This window comes from Aethalodelphis obliquidens, unplaced genomic scaffold (assembly GCF_003676395.1).
Source record: "Aethalodelphis obliquidens isolate GAN/ISIS:26980383/991018 unplaced genomic scaffold, ASM367639v1 scaffold33, whole genome shotgun sequence".
Lineage (NCBI taxonomy): Eukaryota > Metazoa > Chordata > Mammalia > Artiodactyla > Delphinidae > Aethalodelphis > Aethalodelphis obliquidens.
Window position 1 is genome coordinate 21,168,717 of NW_020837977.1, and position 22,488 is coordinate 21,191,204.

At 45.6% G+C, this 22,488-nt stretch overlaps 1 protein-coding gene across 7 annotated transcripts in view; it reads left to right on the forward strand.

Moving 5' to 3' along the window:
* The window catches only part of PRKDC (protein kinase, DNA-activated, catalytic subunit), a 150,435-nt gene that overhangs the window by 61,757 nt on the left and 66,190 nt on the right, over window positions 1-22,488 (forward strand). For all 7 annotated transcript variants that reach the window (XM_027128148.1, XM_027128149.1, XM_027128143.1 and 4 more), the window contains 12 exons: window positions 147-398; window positions 2,038-2,261; window positions 2,828-3,036; window positions 3,335-3,467; window positions 3,891-4,049; window positions 4,781-4,984; window positions 10,845-11,030; window positions 11,418-11,522; window positions 12,329-12,496; window positions 15,208-15,335; window positions 18,480-18,687; window positions 21,508-21,686. In XM_027128148.1, coding sequence (XP_026983949.1) covers window positions 147-398; window positions 2,038-2,261; window positions 2,828-3,036; window positions 3,335-3,467; window positions 3,891-4,049; window positions 4,781-4,984; window positions 10,845-11,030; window positions 11,418-11,522; window positions 12,329-12,496; window positions 15,208-15,335; window positions 18,480-18,687; window positions 21,508-21,686 — 2,155 coding nt within the window. The remainder of the gene's footprint in view (window positions 1-146; window positions 399-2,037; window positions 2,262-2,827; window positions 3,037-3,334; window positions 3,468-3,890; window positions 4,050-4,780; window positions 4,985-10,844; window positions 11,031-11,417; window positions 11,523-12,328; window positions 12,497-15,207; window positions 15,336-18,479; window positions 18,688-21,507; window positions 21,687-22,488) is intronic.

A 22,488-nucleotide genomic window follows, 5' to 3' on the forward strand; every position in this document is an offset into this window, starting at 1 on the left:
TTACATTTTTAACATACCACACTTTTAATTTTTGTTTCTTATTATTGGGAGATGCTGTTTTTAATTAGGTACAGTGATTAGATCAAGTGATTTTAACTACATGAAAGTGATTTATATGTGTGTTTTAATCTTATTTCTCTTTTAAGGCAACAAATCCCCTTCCCTGTGGCTGAGAGACCTGATCCAGAAGGAAGGCATTTCCTTCCTCATAAACGCATTTGAGGGCGGAGGAGCCTGCGGTCCGCCAGCCGGCATCCTCACCCAGCCCACCCTCCGCCAGCTGCGCGGGCCGTTCAGCCTGCGTGCCACGCTGCAGTGGATGGACGCGCTGCTGGCTGCGCTGGAGTGCTACAACACCTTCCTGGGCGCAGGGACCCTTGGTGCCGCCCAGCTCCTGGGTGGGTAGAGCCTCCCTGGGTCAGCACCGTCCGGCTCTGCCTGGAACCATGCCGGGGCCAAGATGGGTGGGGTTTTGGTTGGACAGGATCACGGGGTGTCATTTCTTCAGCTCTGCCTGCGTCTCCAAGCTCACAGTGAGGGTGGGGGGCTCCCCGCCCGGAGTCTGTGCTGCTTTCTTGCCCTGTGCACAGGTTCTCAGTGACCCTTGTGCAGAGTAACCTTCTGAGGTTTTCCTGAGGCCCTCTGATCTTGTGCCATGTCTCTGTGGAGCGGGTCTTTAGTTTTCTCGCATCTTTCTGTCCCTGGAGCTTCTCTGTTGTAGTGCGGTAGTGACGGTGTTGTTTGCAAAGGACGTCAGGCGGGTGGGATGTGAGTGCTGGGCAGGCTCTGTCCCCCTGGGGACCCCGGTGGCCCACGAGGGCAGGCGCTGGCTCTGGGAATGGTGTCCCCTGGGAAGCAGCACCTGGAGCCGGCTGTCGCCTGGCAGGTGTGCTCTCTGCTTCAGGGTTCTCGGAGCAGCTGGCCGTTCTCCTGCCGCCCCGTACCGTGGGCGGAGCCTCAGACTTGCCCTCAGAATGGGCTGTGCTCTTTGCATGACTGTTTGTGGGGGGGGGGGGGGGGCGGGGGGGGGTCTCCGTTCCAGCCGGGGCGGCGTCTGAGCAGAGGGCCTGCTCTTCTCTCCGCAGGCCTGTCAGAGGTGACGGGGTTGGGAGGAGTCAGACGGCCCCTGGCCTGTTGGGTTCAGGGTCTCTGGTGTTTGAGAATGCAGTTCTGAACACATTTTCTCCCAGTTTTTTGAATACATAATGACCTGTCAGTTGACAGTTTGATCACCTTCCTTAAATCTAAGGAGAACAAAGACCTGGAAGCCGTCACCCTAGAGGACCTAACCAGCCGCCACCTTTGTTCACTCCCCTGGCTTGTGCACCATTGTTGTCACGTGTCCCCTGCCTTTACCCCAGAACGGTGAGCTGTGCTCGGATTGCGGAGTGGAGAACAGCATGTCCGTCCTTCCTGTGGCGGAGCGTGTCTCACACTCGCGAGTTTTGGGAGAAACCCGCTGGGGAGTTGATCTGAAATTGATCCCATAGGACGCCAGTCGCAGCCTCCTGCGTAAAGGCCACTGCCGTGGCGTGTCTCTCCGTTGCCCTCTGAAGGACATTTAGGCTGCTCCTATTTTTTTATTATTAAGAACAATGCTAAAATTAACATCTTCAAAGCACATCTTTGCAATTCTCCCATTATTTCCCAAGGATACAATTTCAGTGCTGGATCAAAGCATATGAGCTTTTAAGCCTTTGATAGAAATTGGTGTGCACGTGTTTTTAAGCTTTTAGTACGATTTGGCAAATAGCCCTTCAGAAAGATCATGTTAATTTATGGTCCCATGGTAGTGTTTGAGAGCCAAGACCTAACCTTCCGTAGGTGTGTTCTTACTGTACGAGTCTGCAGTTGAGTTCTGTTCAGGTGGTGTTTTGAAATGAGAATAAATAAGTGCTGTTTTATTCAGCTTTTATTAAAACTTTTAAAATTTTGACTGAAAGTATATCACACCTATACTTAAAGACGGAACTTTACGTTAATCTTAGTGGGTTTAGAAGGAAGTGTATGTTAACATTTTAATACAATTTTTTCTAGGTGCTGAAACACAGTCTTCACTTTGGAAAGCAGTGGCTTTCTTCTTAGAAAGCATTGCTCTGCATGATATCACGGCGGCAGAAAAGTGCTTTGGTGCCGGGGCCGCAGGTGACAGACCCAGCCCACAGGAGGCAGAAAGATACAATTACAGCAAATGCACGGTGGTGGTCCGGGTCCTGGAGTTCTCCACAACGCTGCTTGGCACCTCCCCAGACAGCTGGAAGGTAGGCCCGCCCGCTGCCCTGATCAAGGAGCCTGTGCTTGGCTACCCACTGGTGGTTCTGGCCTTCTTAGAACTTTCCCTTGCTATAGGAGTTGTCTCTTCTTGAAAATAATGATAAAACTCTGCATGTGCTTCAGATTCTCACTGTGCACATAAGACACAGTTTTCCTAGATGTTTATTGGCTACTGTGTGTTATGCTGTGATCAAGCATCTGCCTGACGAAATGCGCATCAGCCAGCATTTGTAAATGTGTCTGTGAGGCTGAGACCCGCATCCCGTCAGTGCCCGCTCAGCGCCTACTATGCGCCAGGCCCTGCCTCTGCCAGGGCTGGAAGCCCACGGCGCCAGCCTGTGAAGGTTTCTCTGGGACACCTCCGGGCCCTCCTGTCCACGTGTGGTCCACGGTTGCTCTTCCGCCGTGACGGCAGTCAGGTCCACGCGGCGGAGACCTAGGGACCGCAGAGCCTGAACTGTGTGCTGTCTGAGCGCCACCCCATCCTTCCCGCTTGTTGGGCCGTCCACTGCGGTGAAAGTCCCAACGCTGACCGATGGGTGTGTCTGTGCAGCTCCTTGGGAAGGATTCGTGCAGCGCAGACCTTACGAAGCTCCTGGTGAGAACACTGTGTGCGCCCTCGAGCGTGGGCTTCAACGTCGGGGACTTCCCGGTGACGGACCACCTCCCCAGTGTGTGCGTGGGCCTTCTGAAGGCCCTGAAGACGTCCCCGCACTGCGCTGCGCTGGAGGCATGCCTCAGGGAGGAGGTCACGACACGGAGGTGGGGCTTCCAGGGCAGCCTCGGGGCGGGGTGGGGGTGAGGGCGGGGCACAGAGGCCCCTCCATGGCTTAGCCCTCAGGGCAGCAGACAGCCTGCGGGTGGCACCGAGTGGTCCCTGCGGCATTGGCACGCACCCTAGTTTGCTTAACCTGGGTTTGCTGTCCAGGACCTGGCGGCGGACTGGGGCACCGGGAAGCTAGTAAATACATTGCAGCAGGACGCACACAGTCTTCAGTGTCCTGTAACGTCATGAGACCGGCACTCACCTGGCTTCCTTTTGTTTTCCCTGCACGGCCAGCATTGATGAGCTCTGCACTGTTGACCTTTATGGCCTGGACGCTCACGCTAGTCGGGCCGAGCTGGCGTCTGTCGTGTCGGCCTGGAAGCAGCTTCACGGGGCTGGCTTTCTGCATGTTATAGCGCCATCGCAGGTAACTGTGCCAGTTTGTTTTACATTTCTCTTAGCTCGTTATGCCAGTTTGTCGATTCATTTATAGCCTTTTTAAAATATCCGTTAATGTACAGAGCATGCCGAGATAGAAATTAGAGAAATACTTGCTCCACACGTGGCAGTGTTGCCTAGAGTGTAAATATGACAGTAAGTGTAAAAGTTTATTAATGTAAAATGAAAATAAAGGCCACTTGAATATTTCCAGCACCTTCTGAAGACCTTTAGGCACTAGCTGCTCTTGTGCCTGTGTGGCCGGGAGTCAGAGGTGCGTGAAAGTGTTCCTGACAGTTGGAAGGCAGTGGTCAGTGTTGGTGAGCGTGGATTTGTATTAATGAAAGGTGTGAGATTGTGTTTTTCTATGTCATACCTCACTGTTGGGTATTTCAGTGTTGCTTTATTCTAGTCTGCAGATCAGCCGCATTCTCTCGGCACAAAGCTTCTCTCCCTGGTTTATAAAAGCATCGCACCTGGAGTCGAAGGGCAGTGCCTGCCCTCACTGGACCCCAGCTGCAAGCGGCTCGCCAATGGACTTCTGGAGTTGGCCTTTGCTTGTGGAGGACAGGTAGGAAAAACAGCTGTGTGCACGTGTGCTGTCCCAGTGATGTCAGGCATCACTCACATGCAGCGTCTCTGCAAACGGAAATTTAGCTGGGTAACTTCCTAGCTGCAAAAGGACTTTACCTGATTTACCAGAGATGACTTTCTAAAAGTTTTTTTTTATTTTTAATATAAAAGGAGTAGAATGACCTTCTTAAGCTGAAGTTTTGTCTATCCCAGTTTATTTCCAAAAGGCCTTCAGGCAGAGAGCAATTTGTGACTGCAAAGCCGACCTGTGTTGACACAGTGGCCTCTGCTTCCTCCATCCTGGGCAACTCTTCAGAGGCTGATGTGGGAGAGGCCCTGGAGGAGCATTCCAGACACCCCACAAAGTGCTCAGGGCCTTCTGAGCTGTGCAGGGCTGGCCTCACAGTCTCTCTAGCTGTGGTTCCGCAGTGCACCCACCTCCCCTTCTCGTGCCCCTTTGTCCACTGAGTGCAAACAGTCCTCAGCCTTCCTAGACTCTCCCCTCAAAGCCACAGCCACGAGATTCTGTGGAGCACTGGGAGACACGTGGGTCAGGGAGAGAGTTCTCGCCCAAAGTAAGACCTGGAAAGTGGAGCCATGTTGAACGCCTGCAGTTAGACCAACCCAGGCCTCCCAGGACCAGGCCCCTGCTGACTCTGTTCTCTGCTGTCAGAGCTCACAGCCGCCCGGGGAGTCGTGTGCCACAGCCCTTCTCTTTCCTCTTTGCAGTGTGAGCACCTGGTGGGTCTTCTCCTGGACACGGCGGTGGTGTCCATGCCATCCTCAGGAGGGTCCCAGAGGAACATCATCAGCTTCTCTCACGGACAGTATTTCTACAGCTTGTTCTCAGAAACAATCAACACTGAACTGTTGAAAAATCTAGATGTTGCTGTATTGGAGCTCATGAAATCGTCTGTGGATAATCCCAAAATGGTAATGGATTTTTCCTTTTAATACAGTATATTTTCTTTAGTAATGCTTATAAAAGGGTTGCTGTATGCCTGAAATAATACATCAGTAAAACAAAGTGAGGGACTTCCCTGCTGGTCCAGTGGTTAAGACTTCGCATTCAAATGCAGGGGGGTACGGGTTCCATCCCTGGAAAGGCCGGCCTGCCTTTTCATTCCCACCGGCCGCGGCTGGTCCTGATGTGCCGCAGTCCTCCCTGTTCATGGCTTCCATGGTCTCGAGGCTGAGTCCTCATTTCCCACGTGTTCCTGCTGTAGTCCCTTTGCCCCCTCAGATTGAACCTGTGCAGATCAATATATTTTTTTAATACATTTATTTATTTATTTATGGCTGTGTTGGGTCTTCATTGCTGTGTGCGGGCTTTCTCTAGTTGTGGTGAGCGGGGGCTACTCTTTGTAGCGGTGCGCGGGCTTCTCATTGCGGTGGCCTCTCTTGTTGCAGAGCACGGGCTCTAGGCCCGCGGGCTTCAGTAGTTGTGGTGCGTGGGCTCCAGTAGTTGTGGCGCGCAGGCTCTAGAGCACAGGCTGAGTAGTTGTGGCACGTGGGCTTAGTTGTTCCGCGGTGTGTGGGATCTTCCTGGACTAGGGCTCGAACCTGTGTCCCCTGCATTGGCTGGCGGATTCTTAACCACTGCGCCAAGGAATTCCAGATCAATATTTAATATATAGTTGATTTGTTTGCTAAACACAAAATTTTGAAATTTAACTTGGTCGGTAGACAATCAAAAATTAACTGTTGGAATGATCATTCTCAGGGAGAGGCATAATTTCCTGCTGAGTTAATAAGCTTTTATTCCAAGCAGTGCTAGTTGTCTCTTGTAGGGGAAGATTTTGTAGATTGCACTAGAAATTTGTATTTTTAGAAGTTTGAAATAAAATTGCAGTAGACCCACAACACTCAGGAAATACAGCATTTCGAGCTTGTAAGCTCTTCAGACTTATGGGGAAGAAACCATACTCATTTATCGCCACCTCCTCCCTAGATCCCTCTACAGTGTGGTTTGTTTTTTTGAAAACACAGTCTTAAAGGATACAGAAAAGGAGAAAAGACAAGAGTGACAACATTTTGGAAGCTAGAAAGCAAAAGGACAAGCAGTAACAGACTTCAGAGTCCGAGAAGGCTGCAGTGAGGCCTTGGTGTGCAGGCGGCCTGGAGCAGTGGGGGAATCGGGTGACTGTTAGCCGGCTCCCGTGGGCTCTCCCTGTCCTTGCGAGGTGCAGGAGGCTGGAGGCGCAGACCCTCTTGTCTGGGGGACCCTGGGCATAGTTGAGGGTAAAGATACCTTTTTTCTAAAGAAACATCTTTAGTGAAGATTAGAATCACAGTATACAACCCAGGTATTTCTTTAAGCAACGTAGTGAAGTTTGAAATGCTTTGAACCATAGCAAAAGCACTGTACTACTCCAGTGGTGAGAATCCCACTTTGTACTTTTATCCCCAAGTTTAACGTTAGTTCCTCAATTCTTCTGATCTTGGTTTCACACTGATTTTTTTTGAGCAGCCAGCGTGTTTCTGGTGTATGCCGTAGTTTTGTGTTTTGCCATTTTTCTCTTGGGTTGTATTTTCTTTCTTTTTTTTTTTTTTGCGGTGCGCGGGCCTCTCACTGTTGTGGCCTCTCCCGTTGCGGAGCACAGGCTCCGGACACGCAGGCTCAGCGGCCATGGCTCACAGGTCCACTCCGCGGCATGCGGGATCCTCCCGGACCAGGGCACGAACCCGCGTTGCCTGCATTGGCAGGCGGACTCTCAACCACTGCGCCACCAGGGGAGCCCTGTATTTTCTTATTAATTTGTAAAATTTTTGTATACTAAGTGTAGCAGACCTCTGTCTGTCATGTATGCAGAAAGTCCTTTTTCCTACTGACCATTTGTCTTTCTCAGTTGGAGTGTTTATTCTGTACAGAAGTATTTGGTTTTTTATAGTTAAAGAAGATACCAGTCTTCTTTTCAGTTGATCTGTTTTTCATGTCATACTTAGAAAGGCTTTCTCCATCCCAATACTATCCCTAAAATCTATCTGCCCATGTTTTCTTCTGTTACTTTTATAATTTCTTTTTTAAACAAATGGAAGTAATGCAAACAGCACTGTAGAAATATTTTTTCCTAAATAGATATATATTGGACAAACATTCATTCACAAATGGATATTTTCCTCATTAATTCAAGTTTCTAACTTTTTCAGATCCGAATCTCTATACAAATTTAGGTCGGAGGTTGTTTAATTTGTTACTTACCTATCTGTTTTTCAGCCAGTACCACGTTGTTTTAATTTCAGCAATTTTAAAATACACTTTAACATCTGGTAAGGCAGTGTTCCTTCTTAGTATTTTTGTTTTTCAGAATTCTTCAAGCTATACTTACACATTTTCTTTAAAGTGAAATTTAGAATCGTTTTGCCAAGTTTCCTGCAGCCCTCTCCACAGCACACAGGGATTTTGAGTGGCGGTACAATGTGTGTAGAGCATATTGAAACCAAGGTGGCCTCTAAAAAAATTCAGCCCCGTTGTCTATAGTCTGTCTCTCAATTTATCCAAACATTTATTTATGTTCTCAAATCTTTTTGAGAACTATTATGTATTCATACTGTTATGTAGAATGTTATAATTGTATATTGATTTTGTATACTGTATCTTCACTACATTTTTAGCTTAGTTTTAACAGTTTTTTGGTAGTCTTGAGGGTTTTCTATATATCCTATCATCTCCAGATAGAGACTGTTCTGCTTTTTCTGAGTGAAAGGATACCTTTTATTTCTTTTTCTTGTCTGACTGCTATGACTAGAACTTCCAATATTATGTTGAAATTGTGTTGAATGAAAGTGGCGAGAGTGGGCATCCTAGTCTTTTTCCTGATCTTAGGGGAAACGCTTACAGCTTTCCACTGTTGAGTATGATGTTAGCTGTGGACTTGTCATATATGGCCTTTATTATGCTGAGGTACATTCCCTCTGTACCTGTTTGTTGAGAGTTTTTATCATGAATGGACGTTGAGTTTTGTCAAATGCTTTTCTGCATCTGTTGAGATGATCCGATGATTTTTAACCTCTGTTTTGTTACTGTGGTGTGTCACCTTGATTGATTTGCAGACACTGGACCATCCTTGCGTACCTGGGGTAAACCCCGCTTGATCATGGTGTGTGGCCCTTCTAATGTGCTGCGGAATTTGCGTTGCTTACACTCTGTTGAGGATATTTGCATCTGTGTTCCTCAGGGATATTTCCCTGTAATTTTCTTTTCTTGAGGTGTCCTCGTCTGGTGTTGGTGTCAGGGTGACGCTGGCCATGTAAAATGAGTTTGAAAGTGCTTCCTCCGTGCCCCCCTCCCCGCCCACTTCTTTGGCAGAATTTGAGAAGGTGTTAGTTCTTCTTTGATTGTTTGGTAGAATTTGCTATTGAAGCCATCTGATTCTGGACTTTTGTTTGTTGGGATGTTTTGATTACTGATTCAATCTCCTTGCTAGTAATTGGTCTGTTCAGATTATTTCTCCATGATTCAGTCTTGGTAGGTTGTTTGTTTCTAGGAATTTATTTGTTTCTTCCAGGTTGTCCAGTTTGTTGGTGTATAATTGTTCCTAGTGGTCTTTTTATGATCCTTTGTGATGTAAGGATACCTTCTGGGGAATTAAGTGAAAGCCTGTCCAAGTTCTGAACCTTGAGGCGTTAGGCCATTTTCTTCAATTTGGCTCTCAGAACACAGTCAGCTAGATACACCCTCAGGCAGGATTTCAGACTGTGCTGAAAAGCCTAAGAGAAAATCAAGATACCGTTATCCCAGCCCAACTAGATCTACTTCCAGTGTCCTCGCTGCTGGTGAGCCCTGCCCGCTGCTCACGCTTCTGTCCGTTCCTCAGTGGGTACCGACCACTGTGAAGCACCAGGCGCTCCAGGAAAGGGCTTCTGAAAGGACAGGCAGGGAAAAGGCACTTGAAACAGAGATTATTCAGGAAAGGGCTTCTGAAAGGACAGGCAGGGAAAAGGCACTTGAAACAGAGATTATTCAGGAAAGGGCTTCTGAAAGGACGGGCAGGGAAAAGGCACCTGAAACAGAGATTATTCAGTGAGATGGGGTGTACAAAGAAAGAAACTTCAGAGGTGAGAGAAGGCACTGTATCCGTGAAACAAGAATCGCTATTGAGAAGGAATATCAGAGAACAAGAAAGAAAATTTGTGAATTAAACATACACATCACAAATTAAGGATGAAGTGGATTTGGAAGATAAAATTCAGGAACTCTCAAGGAGAGTAGAGTAAGGTTACAAATCAGAAAATGGAGAAGCGATGAGGAAACTTGGAATCTATCTACAGGGTCCAGCTCCATGGCCTCCACCCCTGACAGAGGACGAGCCAAGTAGAGGCTTCATGGATAACGTTTCAGGAATGACCATTCTGAGTTCCAGATGGAAAAGGCCATTGAATGTCCAGTGCATTGTATGGAAACAGCTCCACACGGAGCACACTTCTTGAAAATTTGAAACCTTGGGGGTTCCCCAGGAGAGAAGATGCTGAAAAGTTTCTACAAGAGAAAAAACCCAAAGGTCTTTCAAAAGTATCAGGAACCTGGATGACGGTTGTCTTTGCAACAGCAGAGTGCAGCCTGGGAGACAGTGAGCCAGATTTCGTGCACAGTTTTGGAAAGAGTACTTCTCACCTGAGTGGGAAGGATTAACGATTATGAGTGAGAGCCGAGTGCAGGTGTTTCAGGTGTGCCAGGTCCCCATGGGGGTCTGTGTCCTGTGCTCCTCCTGCTGGGAAGCTGCCGGGGGAAGTTCTCCACTGAGATGGAGCAGAAGCTGGGAAAAAGGAGGGCGTGGGGTCTGGGAAGTTTGCCGACGAGTCTCCTGGGGGCGGGGGGTGGTGACCTCCACTCAAGACCCGGACTGGTGTCCCTGACCCTCCCGAGGTGGTGCCCCAGAGATGGCTCACAGCCTCCCTGATGCGTTTGCACGTCTAGAGGAGACGTAGTGAATTTGGGAGAGTTTGATGACAACAGTGACAGTCACGTTGAGAACAGCTAAGGGGTGGGGGAGCTGGGGTGCTGTCCCTCTGCCAGACGAACGTCCACGTACAACTGTCTGTACAGTCGGCCCTCGTGTCCACGGATCCCCCTCCTGTAGACCGCGCGGCGCCGTAGTGTGCGTTTCCACGTTAAGTGCACCCACGCAGTTCAAACCCGAGTTGTTCAAGCGTCAGGTACTCACTTCAGGGAGATCAAAATGTTATGTGAGGAAGGAAATGTGTGCTAGTACTCAGCTCGGATCATCTGTGAGCGGAGCTACCTGTCACAACAGCAGGAATATTGAATTAATCTAACCGAATTTAGGAGATCACTGTTGGGAAGGCAGTAGGACAGGAGATGTGCATGTACCTCCCTGTGCCCTTGCGTGCCCGTGTCCATGTGTCCCTGTGTGCGTGTGCATGTGTGTGTTTCACTCTGTGCGTTTCCGTGTGTGCATGTGTGTGTGTGCTGTTTCTAAGCGTGTGTATGTCCCTGTGTGCGTGCCTGTGTGTGTGTGCATGTATGAGTGCATCTGGTGGTGATAGTGACCAGAGAGAGCTGATTTCCCCTGCCATGGAGAATGGCCCCGACCAAGAAAACAACAGATAGCAGTTTAAGCATTATTTCATAAAGGGGACCACCGTATGCCTTTGTGGGAAAATTTACATGTTAAAGTGCTGTTTTCAGATATGAGGAGTTGTGAAGTAAACAGCTGTTCTAGGAATAGCATCTTCATTTTCCAAGAATAGCTTTGAAAAATGACAGTAAATTCTGTTGCGTGTCTGTCAGCCTTGATGGTAAGAGTTCTTGCTTCACCCCGCGCTGTCTCAGGTGAGCGCCGTTCTGAATGGCCTGTTGGATCAGAGCTTCCGGGACCGAGCCAGTCAGAAGCACCAAGGCCTGGAACTGGTGGGTGCCATCCTGCAGAGCTGGAGGAGCTGCGGCCCGTGGTGGGCCAGGGATGCTGCCCCGGACAGCAAAATGGCCGTGCTGACCTTGCTGGCAAAAATTCTGCAGGTATTCTGAGAGACCTTGAAAATGTAGCTGCGTCTGTCGCTTATGTCTTTAAAAGTTCGGTGGAGGCTTCTTGAAAAGCTCATTGGTTTGACAAATAAAAAATAACTTGGACAATTGCTGATTACTTTATATTTTATACTTTTCCATTATTTTACGTAATTATCTTTTATTCTCATTTTCATTTCTTATTCTTTATCTTCTCAGTGTAGCTTTACGTGCATTGTCTTAGCAGATAGTTTTAAAATATTTCAGAACAGGAATTGTTGAAATGCTGTTGACGCCCAAGAACAAATGTATAGGTCATTTCTGAAATTTAAAAACGGAAAAATGTATTAAAGGAAATTAGAGGCATAATGTAGAAATGTGTTTTCATTTTCCCTCCTTTAGATTGATTCATCTGTATCTTTTAATACAAATCACAGCGCATTCCCAGAAGTTTTTACAACGTATGTTAGTCTACTTGCTGATCCGAATTTGGGTCTACATTTAAAGGTAAGTGGTTGAAAAGATGTTTTTCAGATTATGTTCCCCATTTTTTTTCCTGTTCTGTATTTTTGTGTATTTGTGATATTTTCTGTTTTCTTATTATGGAAAATTTCAGACATATTCAGAAGCAGAGAGACCAGCACAGTGACGCCCGGGTACCTGTCACCAGCTTCTGTGGCCCTCAGTCATCTTTCTGTTAATTAATAACAGAAAATATCTCTCTTACTTTTAGGGTCAAGAACTTAACAGATTTTGTAATTTTAAAGTCCTGTAGTAATTAGATTTTACACTCCAGTAAAGTGTGGCCTTCCTGAAAACCATCTTTGTAGTGGATCATGAGGGTATTTCTTTGGAATTTTCTGCTGTATGTGATTAGTCAGGTTTCACATTTCTCAACATGAGGAGGTCTGGGAACTGACCTGCTACCCAAGGGAGGAAGGAAGCACACCGAGTGCTCTGAAGCCCTGAGTTCCGCAGTCGCCCCGTAGGGTATTCACAATAGTCTTTTCTCACAGAACTCAGGCAGCGCGCTTCTAGTAGAGGCTGCGTTTGCAGAGGAGATCCACACGCAGAGTCAGGCTGCCCTGTCCTGTGCTCACACGGGACAGCCCTGCCTCAGCCCGCGAGCCCGAGAGTGGAAGCCGAGGGCCAGGCCGCGTCTTGCTGGTGGGTTTGACGCTGCCGAGGAGGTGTCCTGAAGTGGGCCCGGAGTGCACACGTGTGGTGCTTTCTTGGCGCAGTCTTTAGAAAGCAGTCGTTGCACTCGTTGTGTGGAATCCCTAAGCCAGTCTCATGTTGCGCTCGCTCTGCAGGGCCAGGCTGTGATTCTGCTCCCATTCTTCACCAGTCTCACTGGAGGCCATCTGCAGGAGCTGAAGCACGTTCTCGGGAAGTTCATTGTTTCTAATTTCCCTATGAAGTCTGAAGAGTTTCCCCCGGGGACTCTGCGATACAATAACTACGCGGACTGTATGAAAAAGGTTAGTTTTTAGTAGTTGCAACTAAAATTAAGCACTGCTTGTTTCCTGTTAACATTTCTTGGTGAAAAGAAGTTAGTGAAATATTCAGAGTCAGAGAGTGTTCTAACTCGAAGGATTCATTTTAACTCATTTTGAAAGCTTGTCTGTGGGGGCCGATGTGTACCTGAATCCTTTGGGGCTAATTTTTCTCCCATTTAAAAATTGTGAAATATTTTATGTGTAATGTATAAGCTTTGAAGAATAATACCGAAGAGAGCTAAGAAATAGAATATCACCTATGGTGCAGTTTCTGAAGTTTAGTTGACTAGTGGTCATTTGAGAAATATCTAGTGGGTATCACTTAGTTAATATACAGCGTAAGTTCCCGAAACACCGGGGGCTTAGCCAAGAAGCTAGGTTCTCTCCCTCCTGTACAGTTCTAGATCCTCTACAGGGACCCCGTCTCCTTTACCTTCTTCTTTTCTGTTGTCCCCCACACGTAGCATCTACCTTGTCCAGGTTGGCTGATCCAGCTCCTATCTTGTCCGTTCTAGCCAACAGGAGGGAGGAGAGGGCAGGAGAGAGCATCCCTTTCCTTTAAGGGCTTAATCCAGACCTTGCACGTATTAATTCTGCTGATAACCCACTTGCCGCATACAAGCGAGTGAGACTGTGAATGTTCTTATTTTGGGCAGCAGTATACTCAGCTAAAACTCAGGGGCCAGCCAGTAGGGAAAACGAGAGAATCACCATTGGAGAGAGGGTAGGTGGTGGTCGCCCATACTCGTGATGGACTCAACAATAATAAAGATACTGTCTTGTTTTCAAGGAGCTTATAGTAAAGTAAGGAAGAAACGATGATTAAAACACACTGTAATAAGTGCCAGGGTAGAGATACACATACTCTCCAAGGATGTCTGCACCAGTGTATCCCGTCCACATGTTTTTATGGTGTGACTTTCCGTCACATGGGGAAAAAAGAGACGTCATACATTTTGAGCAACGTAGTCTGATTTTTCTCCTGTTGCATATGGGTTGTCCTTAAGGACTCACTAGTAACAAGAAAATAATGCAGTGGAAGTGATGCTTGTGATTCTGAGTCTAGCCTTAAAAGGTTTCCAGCTCATTCCTGGGTCTCTGGTCTGTGGGACCCAGTCACCATCCTGTACAGAAGCCACGCAGCCACACGGAAAGGCTGTTTACAAACCACCCATCCACATGGGTTCTCTCCTCCCTACCCTGATGTGACTTTTTTCTTTCCAACATACAGAGAAGTTGGAAGAATAGTCAACAAGCATCCATATAACCGCCTCTTGTATTCAGCAGTTAACTTTTTGTCCTGTTTGCTTTGTCTGTGTGTGCGTGTGTGTTCTGACTGAAACGCTTGCGAGTTAGCTGCAGACATCCTGGTGCTTCACTCCTGAATGTTTCAGCAGCAGTTCCTGAGAGGCAGGCACCACGCTGATACCAGGCCCAAGAAAATTCTCGCTGCTCTCAGACCCTGTGCTGTTTCGTCCACGGTCACGTTTCTCCAGATGTCCCTGTGTTTGGCTGGATTTTTCAAACCAGGATCTAATTAACGATTGGCTCGAATGTCATGTCTCTGGTGTCTTTAAATCCAGGACTGCTTCACCCCCATCCCTTTTATTTCTCTGCGACACTGGGTTTTGGAAGTAGCCCGAGCGCGTCTCTCGGATGCTGTCCTGTTTGTCTGATTGCTCCCTTGAGGTGCGTTTTGGCTTTCCTCACCCTCTGTGTTTCCTCTAAACTGGAAGTTAGGCTTCAAGCTTGGCTGTGAGATTCAGGCTAACCCTTCTGGCAACAACCCCACACCTGGAGGCAGGTGTCGTGCACGTCCCCTTGTGAGCGACCTCGCATCTGGTGGCCTGGTTGACGTGGTAACCTCCTCATTTCTCTGTCGAATGGTGTGTTCTTTCTGCGCCATCATGCTGGTACCATCTGAGTTTCCTGCTCCCCAGCAATCTGCCAGCAGATGGTTGTCACGTCCACAAAGGTTCTGGGTAGATCTTTAGTACTTTCCCTTAACGTAAATGCAAGTGCAGACAGTCGCGGCACCTTTGAAGAAAGATTCCAGTCTAAGAAAGGTGTAAACCAACAGGAGAAAGGAACTCAGAGGGAGCAGAGGCAACAAGTCGAGATAAGAACGTCGAAGAGACTGTTCAGAGCAGCTTCAGAGAGGAGAGACAGTATATCAAGTGCATGAACTAGAACAAGAAAGCGCTCTTGGAAATTAAATACACAAAAGAAAAATTTAAAAACCTTCACCAAATGGAAGATAAGATTGCAGCTGTCTCCTAGAGAGTAGAGCAAAAGGACATGGAGATGGAAGATGGGAGGTGAGATGAGAACACGGGACCCACAGCCTGGAGTGTGTGTGCTGTGCAGTGAGGGTGGTGTGAAGGGCGCACGCTGCCGCCCCCAGAGGGCCCAGAGCCGAGGAGAGGCCTTGTGGAGGTGAAGAGAGGGCCCCAAACACGGTTGGAGGAAGAATATCTGCAAAACTTTGAGAGAATCAAAACTCAAATATTTAACGAACATTGTTATATGCCAGGCATTCCATAGCTGCAAAAATGACATATATTAGCATTTGTTAATCTTTGTGAAATTGTTATAATTTGCTTTCCCTTTTTATTTGAACTGTCAAAAAACAAATCCAATGCAATTATTATCATCATCATCGTCATTATTATTGGTGTGTGTTTCTTCTCTAGCTTCTGGATGCATTGGAGTTATCGCAGAGTCCCGTGTTGTTGGAGCTGATGACAGAAATTCTTTGTCGGGAGCAACAGCATGTTATGGAAGAGTTATTTCAATCCACTTTCAGGAAGATAGCCAGAAAGTGAGTCATTCCTCGTCTGGGATTCCAGGAACCATATGTGTTTTATTTCTGTGGGAGATTATCATCTCTGTTCTTGAAAACGATGAGTGCATTATTTCAGTAGATGCAGATAAAGTTTTGACAAAATCCAGTGCTCATTTACTCATCGATGATAAAACTTGCAAAAGATCATCTATGAAAAACCAGTAGCCAACAAAATAGTTAATAGTGAAAGGCTGAATTTTCCTCCAAAGTTGGGAACAAGGCGAGGACGTCTGTTCTTTTCTATCCAACATAGTCCTGGAGGTTCTAGCCATTGCAGTCAGGCAAGCAAAAGAAATAAAAGGCAGTCAACTTGGAAAGAAAGAAGTATAACTGTTTCTACTCACAGATGGCACAAGGCAGAGAATCCTAAAGATCTACAAGAAACTGTTCGAACCAATAAACAATCGTAGAAAATTTGTCGGATTCAGAATACATAGTATTCTAATGTCAGTGGTAGTTCTGTTTATGAACAGAGAACGTTTGACACTATAATTACAAATGTAATACCATTCATAATGGCACCAAAAAGAATAAAACACTTGGGAATAAACTTAACACAAGAAGCACAAGACTTGTACAGCAAAAATTACAACCTATTGCTGAAGGAAATTAAAAAATTAAAGATCTAAGTAAATGGAGAGATAGTCCATGCTCATGAGTTGGAAGATGCAATATTGTTAACATGGCAGTTCTATTCAAATTGCTAGGTTTAATGCACTCCATATCCAGATTCCAGCAAGCCTCATTTTTCGGGTACAGGAATTGACTGGCAGTTCCTAATATTTATATGGAAATGCAAAATACCCCTTAACAGCCAAAACAATTTTGAAAAAGAGAGACAAAATTGGAGGATTTTCCACATCCCAGTTCTAAAACTTACTCCAATGCTACAGTTGTCTCTGTGAAAATTAGTTAATATTTTTCAGTTTTAGAACTTTTAAAAACAAAACAAGTAAATTTCAATCAGTGGCAGTTGTTATTCTTTTTTATGTTCACACTGTTCCCATCTGTGGCAGTGGGAGTCCATGGCGGCCGGCTCCTAGGTTCTTGGGCAGCCTTCCTTAATCTCTGATGTCTTATACATGTCTTCTGGCTCAGCAGATCACCGCAGGCTCACCTTGACCCAGAGTCAAGCTGTTTCTCTAGAGAGCCCCGTGAAACGGCACCTAGAGACCACAGGCTGGGTCCTCGGCGAACTTAGTGCTACTGGGTTATAGCACTACTACTGGTTAGTGCTGTACTGAGGAATAGTTTTGTTTGTTTTAAGGAAAAGAAAAATATCCTGATACTTTCCTTTCAATCTTAACGTTATGGGTTTTTTATTACTTTTATTATTTTTCCCTTACATTGTAGATTTTAATTATTTTCTGTTCAGTGTTGTTTTTAATAACATTTCACCAGTATTTAATTGCTTTATCCTATAATACACATAAAATATTTTCAAAACTAACACTACCAGTATTACTACTAAGAATAATCATAGCTGGAAGAAGTTAACATTTTAAATTTTATTTATAATTTACTTAGAATATATTCTCTGAGGATATACAGTCAAATTTTGTGTTCCAGAATCACTTGAAAGTGTTTTTCAATGTGCAGTTATTATACCAATTCATTAGGTATGCTTTAATTCATTTTCAGATCTTAGAAGTTTTTGTGTTTTTTTTTTGACTTAATTTTCTTATTGAATATGTAAAATACATACGTGATTCGAACGTTAGAAGTACGTAATGCGCTACATTCAGGAGCCTTGCTTCCCTCTCCTATCGTCTTCTGCCCTTTCACCTTTCTTTCTACTTCATGTTTTCTGCAGATCATGCTAAATCAGCACGTAGAGATCTTCTGCTTTCCTTTTTTTTTTTTAAACAACTGTGTAATTATTCACTGTGTGGAAGTACCAAGTATTTTGAAGCAGCCCCTACTGATGGGCTTTTGGTCAGTCTTTTGCTGATGAGAATAATGGCATAGCGAACAGCCCTGTGCACATGTCATGTTGTATTTTGCCAGTGTAGCTCTGGAGTGGATTTGTAAATGTGAGTGAAAAGGTAAATGCATTTGTGACTTTGCTAGATATCCCCACATCCCCTTTTGGAGGCTGTATTATTTGCATTCCTTCCAGCAGTGGATGAAAGTATGTTTCATCACAGTCTTGCCAATAGAGTATATTGTCAAACATTTGGATTTTTTCCAGCGTTAATAGGGGAGAAAGGATTTCTCAGTGTTGCTCTAATTTGTATTTCTTTTATTATGAGTAAAATGGAACATATATTCATATATTTAATGCTCATTTGCATTTATTTTTCAGTAAACCCATCTGTTGGCCCATTTATGCTCTTTTCCTTTTCCTCCTCTTTCCTTTAGGTTTCTGTGTAAGGGCTGTGCATCTCCACTGTGCTCAAAGCAGGATGCTCCTTGAGAGAATTGAAATCTAGGACAATGTCCAGATGAATATTGCAGAGCCCATGTAGATCTAGGGGTGTCCTGCAACCTCAAATTTTTGTGACTGAATGACGTTCAAATCCAGTATTTTTGCTCTGGGTCATAGCTAACTTCTGAGCATCGAGATTTTAGAACTGGAAAGGATTTTAATGATCATTCAGTCCTAACCTCTTATTTTTATAGGCGGGGAAGCTAACGCTATTCTTAATTAATAGATGTATAGACGGAATTGTATAGGTGATCATTCATATACCGTGTTACCCAGATGAGAAAACAAAGGGCCAGCTGAATTCTCTCTGCCTGGCAAGTAGGAATGGTGGTTCATTACTGAGGAAGAGGCTGGAATTGTCTGATCAGGATTCATGAGTTTCAGGTTCTGGGATACATGATGGTGTCGAGGCTGAGTCTCTTCCAAAGCCTTCCAGAAAGACCATATTGAAAGTAAATGAAAAAAATTCTTTTTCCTAATGTCTAAATAGGCATGAGGATTTCTGGGGATGAGTAAAATAACATGACCTATGTATAAATGCTTCTTGTATTTCCTGGTTTTTATACATATGATCTTTAAAGGTATTTTTCTGATTCATAGTCATTGGCGTTCACTTTGCTTGGAATGTAGTAGGCCGTCATGAAATATTTGTTGCAAGCCTGAATGTGCATGTAATTTTCTCTTTTTCTTAGGAGTTCATGTGCAACGCAGTTAGGGCTTCTGGATAGTGTGTACGGGATGTTCAGGAGGGATGACCTCCTTCCCAGCGTCACCCGCCAAGCGACTGTGGACCGCGTTCTCCTCACTCTGTTGTGGCACTGTGACTTGAGTGCTTTGAGAGACTTCTTTAGCAGCATTGTGGTGGATGCCATTGATGTGTTGAAGTCCAGATTTGTAAAGGTATCGTAGTCTGTTATTAAATTGAATGTTAATAAGAGTTGACAGGTCTCCATGGTCAGTGTCGTTAGAAACTGCCATGTGTTCAGTCAAGGGCGTCTGCAGCTCAGGGAGCGTCGCCTCCATGTCCTGGTCTCAGCCTGCAGGCACGTGGTGTCTGCGTTAGTTTCCTCAGGCTGCTGTCACAGGGGACCACAGATGTGGCTTAGAGCCACAGGCCTTTATTTTCTCTGGAGAAATAGAAATCAGAACCTGAATAGAAATAGAAATCAGAAAATCTGTATCTTCTCTGGAGACCAGAAATCAGAAACCGTTTCCTGGGGCTGCACTTGCTCTGGAGGCTCTGGGGAGGAGACTGCTCACCCTGCCAACAGCCTCCAGAGGCACCAGCACCCCTTGGCTCGTGGCCACGGTGCCCCTTCCCGTGCTTCTCAGGTCACTTGGCTTCGTCGTCCTCCTCTTCTGTTTTAAACAGTCTGCCATTTTTCTTCTTTTATTGAAGTGTAGTTGACTTACAGTGTTGTGTTAGTTTCAGGTGCACACCAAAGTGTTTCAGTTATACATGTACATGTGTCTGTTCTTTTTCAAATTCTTTTCCATTATGGTTTATTGCAAGGTACTGAATGTTTCCTGTGCTATACAGTAGGTCCTTGTTGTTTATCTGTTGTATGTGTAGTGGTTTGTATCTGCTAATCCCAAACTCCCAATTTATCCGCTCCGCCTCCCCTCCCCCTTGGTAACCACCAGTCTGTTCTCTGTGCCTGTGAGTCTGTTTCTGATTTGTAACTAAGTTCATTTGTGTCATACTTTAGATTCCACATATAAGTGATACATATGGTGTTTGTCTTTGTCTGACTTCACTTAGTATGATTATGTCTGGGTCCATCCGTGTTGCTGCAAATGGCATTATTTCATTCTTTTCATGGCTGAGTAGTACTCCATCGTATCTGTGCACCACAGCTTCAGCTTCTCTATCCACTCCTCTGTCGATGGACATTTAGGTGCTTCCAGCTTCCGCAGTTCTGTCTAGTCTCTCTCTGCCTCCTGCCTGTAAATATGATTGCATTTCGGGCCCACTTGGATAATCTTCTCAGAATCCTTTGCTTCATTTCACCTGTCTCATCCCTTCTGTTGTACAAGGTAACAGTCACAGGTCTGAGGCATTGGAATGTGGGTATCTTTTTGGGGCTTTATTCAGCCTGACACAGTCTAAACCCATTACAACATCAACTTATAAGTCCAAAACCTCATCTAAATATTATTAGCACAAAGTCCCAAATCTCATCATCTAAATCATATAAACCAGATATGGGTAGGTTTTGGGTGTGATCCATCTTGGGGCCAACCTCTCTCCATTTTTGAACCTGTGAAACTAGAAAACAGATTATTTGCTTCCAAAACACAGTGGTGGGACAGGCATAGGAAGGTAATTATAGACATTCCTGTTCCAAATAGGAGAAATGGAAGGAAGGAGTCTGTTTTCCAAAGCAAGTTTAAAATCCGGCTGGGCAAATCCATTAGGTTTCAAGACCTGGGAATAATGCTCTGTGGCCTGGTGCTCTGCCTTCTGGGCAGAGACTCCATCCTTGGAGTCATTCTTCTTTTTTCTTGAAGGTTAGCAGGTGTTTGCGGCTGAGTAGCTTTGTCTGTCTGTTGCCTGTAGAATTTGGGGAGTACAACATCCTTTTTTCCATTTCATTTTGTCTCTGTCCCTTTCAGTTCATCTGGTGTAACATTCTCAGAAACCTTCTGTCTCTTTCATGCTTATTCTGGAGATTCCCTCTGTGAGATAGGAGAGTCCCTTCCCTGTGCGTGGCTTCTGTGAGGTGGCCGAGCGCAGCCGTGAGCCACAGGCTTCGTTTCTTCAGCCATGCCCTCAGGCTTCTCGCCGAAGCATGCTTTCCCAGCAGCCAGTCTCCTGACGCTAGCGTCTTCTGCAGTCTGCACGGGCTGAGAACTTCCCAGGTCATCAAGTTCTGGTTCTTTTTGCTTGACTGTTTTTGTCTCAAGTAATTTCTCACACCTCACATTCTATTATAAGCGGCAAAGGAGAAGCCAGGCAGTACCTCCAGCAAATTTACTTGGAAATCCTCTCAGCTCAGTATTCAAGTGCACAGCCTGCAAGTTCTGCTTTCTGCACTTCAGAACACTGTTCAGCTAAGTTTTCTTGTTAGCCGCCTAACAAGGATCCTCTGTCCTCCAGTTTCCAAAAATCTGGTACTTATTTCCTTTTGAGACCTCACCAGCAACTACTTTAATGTCCATATTTCTAATAAAAATATGTTTATGGTGACGGGCATTCCCTAAGACAACATTGGCTTTCTGTTCACTTCCTTCTGAGTCCTCGCCAGCAGTGCCTTTAATGTCGATATTTCCTAACAGTGGTCTCTACAGGGCAAGCTAGGCCTTTTCTGTCATGCATGGCAAAAATTTTTTCTACCTCTACCCTCTGCTCAATTCCAAAGCCACTTAACGTATTTTTTTCATTTGTTGCAGTAGAGCTCCAGCTCTTGGTACCAAAATGTGTATTAGTTTCCTTAACCTGCCGTAATAAATCACCATAAGCTTGGTGGCCTAGAGCACAAGTTTATCCTCTCACAGCTTTGGAGGCCAGAAGTCCCAAATGAGTTTCACTGAGATGAAGTCAGTACTTGCTGCCACACTAAGTAGAACACATCAACACTTACATCCACGTTTTAGCTCTTGGGCTACCTCTTGTTGAAGTGGTTTAACATCTTTGTTAAAATTATTTTCAATGTAAAGGGCGTTGAGTATTAAATTTCATTTAGTCAGTAAAATACTTTTCATGTTATCTTTTCTTAGCTGAATGAATCTTCCTTTGATACTCAAATCACCAAGAAGATGGGCTACTATAAGCTGCTCGATGTGATGTACTCTCGTCTTCCGAAAGGTGATGTTCACTCCAAGGAATCTAAAATTAATCAGGTGTTCCACGGCTCGCGTGTCCCAGAAGGAAATGAGCTTACAAAGACCCTCATCAAGTAAGGGTTTACTTAATTTCGGATTGTATTTAATTTGTTAATATCTGTGATGCGTATATTTTTACGCATGTATATGATGTGAATAAATGTTTAAACGAATTTTTATAGTTTTCCTATGTACAGACTACTTAGGTGGACGTTAATTCAGCATGTTATTGGGTAACGTTCTATCCTAGACACATCTTCTATGCAGAGTAAAGCTTTTTCTTTTACTGTTTTTTCCTACTGTCTTTTCTCCCTCAACAGCTTGATATGTTTCTAGTGGTATGATTCACAGTAAGGAGGGATTTAGTGTATTTTATTTTTTCTGTCATTCAAAATTAAAGGAGTGTCACATACTTCTAAGCAGACGTTTCGTAACGCACAAAGTAGTCAGATCCATTTCCTCCGAAGCCGGCCTTCTGGTGAGGCTCCTCTGAGTGTCGGGCACCGGTGTGCCAGGTCTCTGCAGGCTCACCTTCAGCTCCTCCAACCCTCTCCTCTCATGTCCTCCTCAGTGGATGACGTTGTCACCATGAGCGTCTTGGGGGTCGTGTTATTTTTCCTTCTGAATCTCTTCAACCTCTGCACACACCCTGCCGGCCCCAGAGCTGGTGGATTATGTCCGCGGGGCTCCTGGAACCAGTGGCTCGTGTGGCACTGGGGTTGCTGGTGAAGCGCCTCAGTGGCCTCCTGCGTAATAAGTCTCCCCACCCCGAGGCCTGCCGCTCTCAGCCCTGCTGCCAGAGTGACCGTCCATATGTTACAGGAACCTGATTGTTTTGTTTCCCAGCCTGAAGCCCTTCAGAGGGACCGCGTCCTA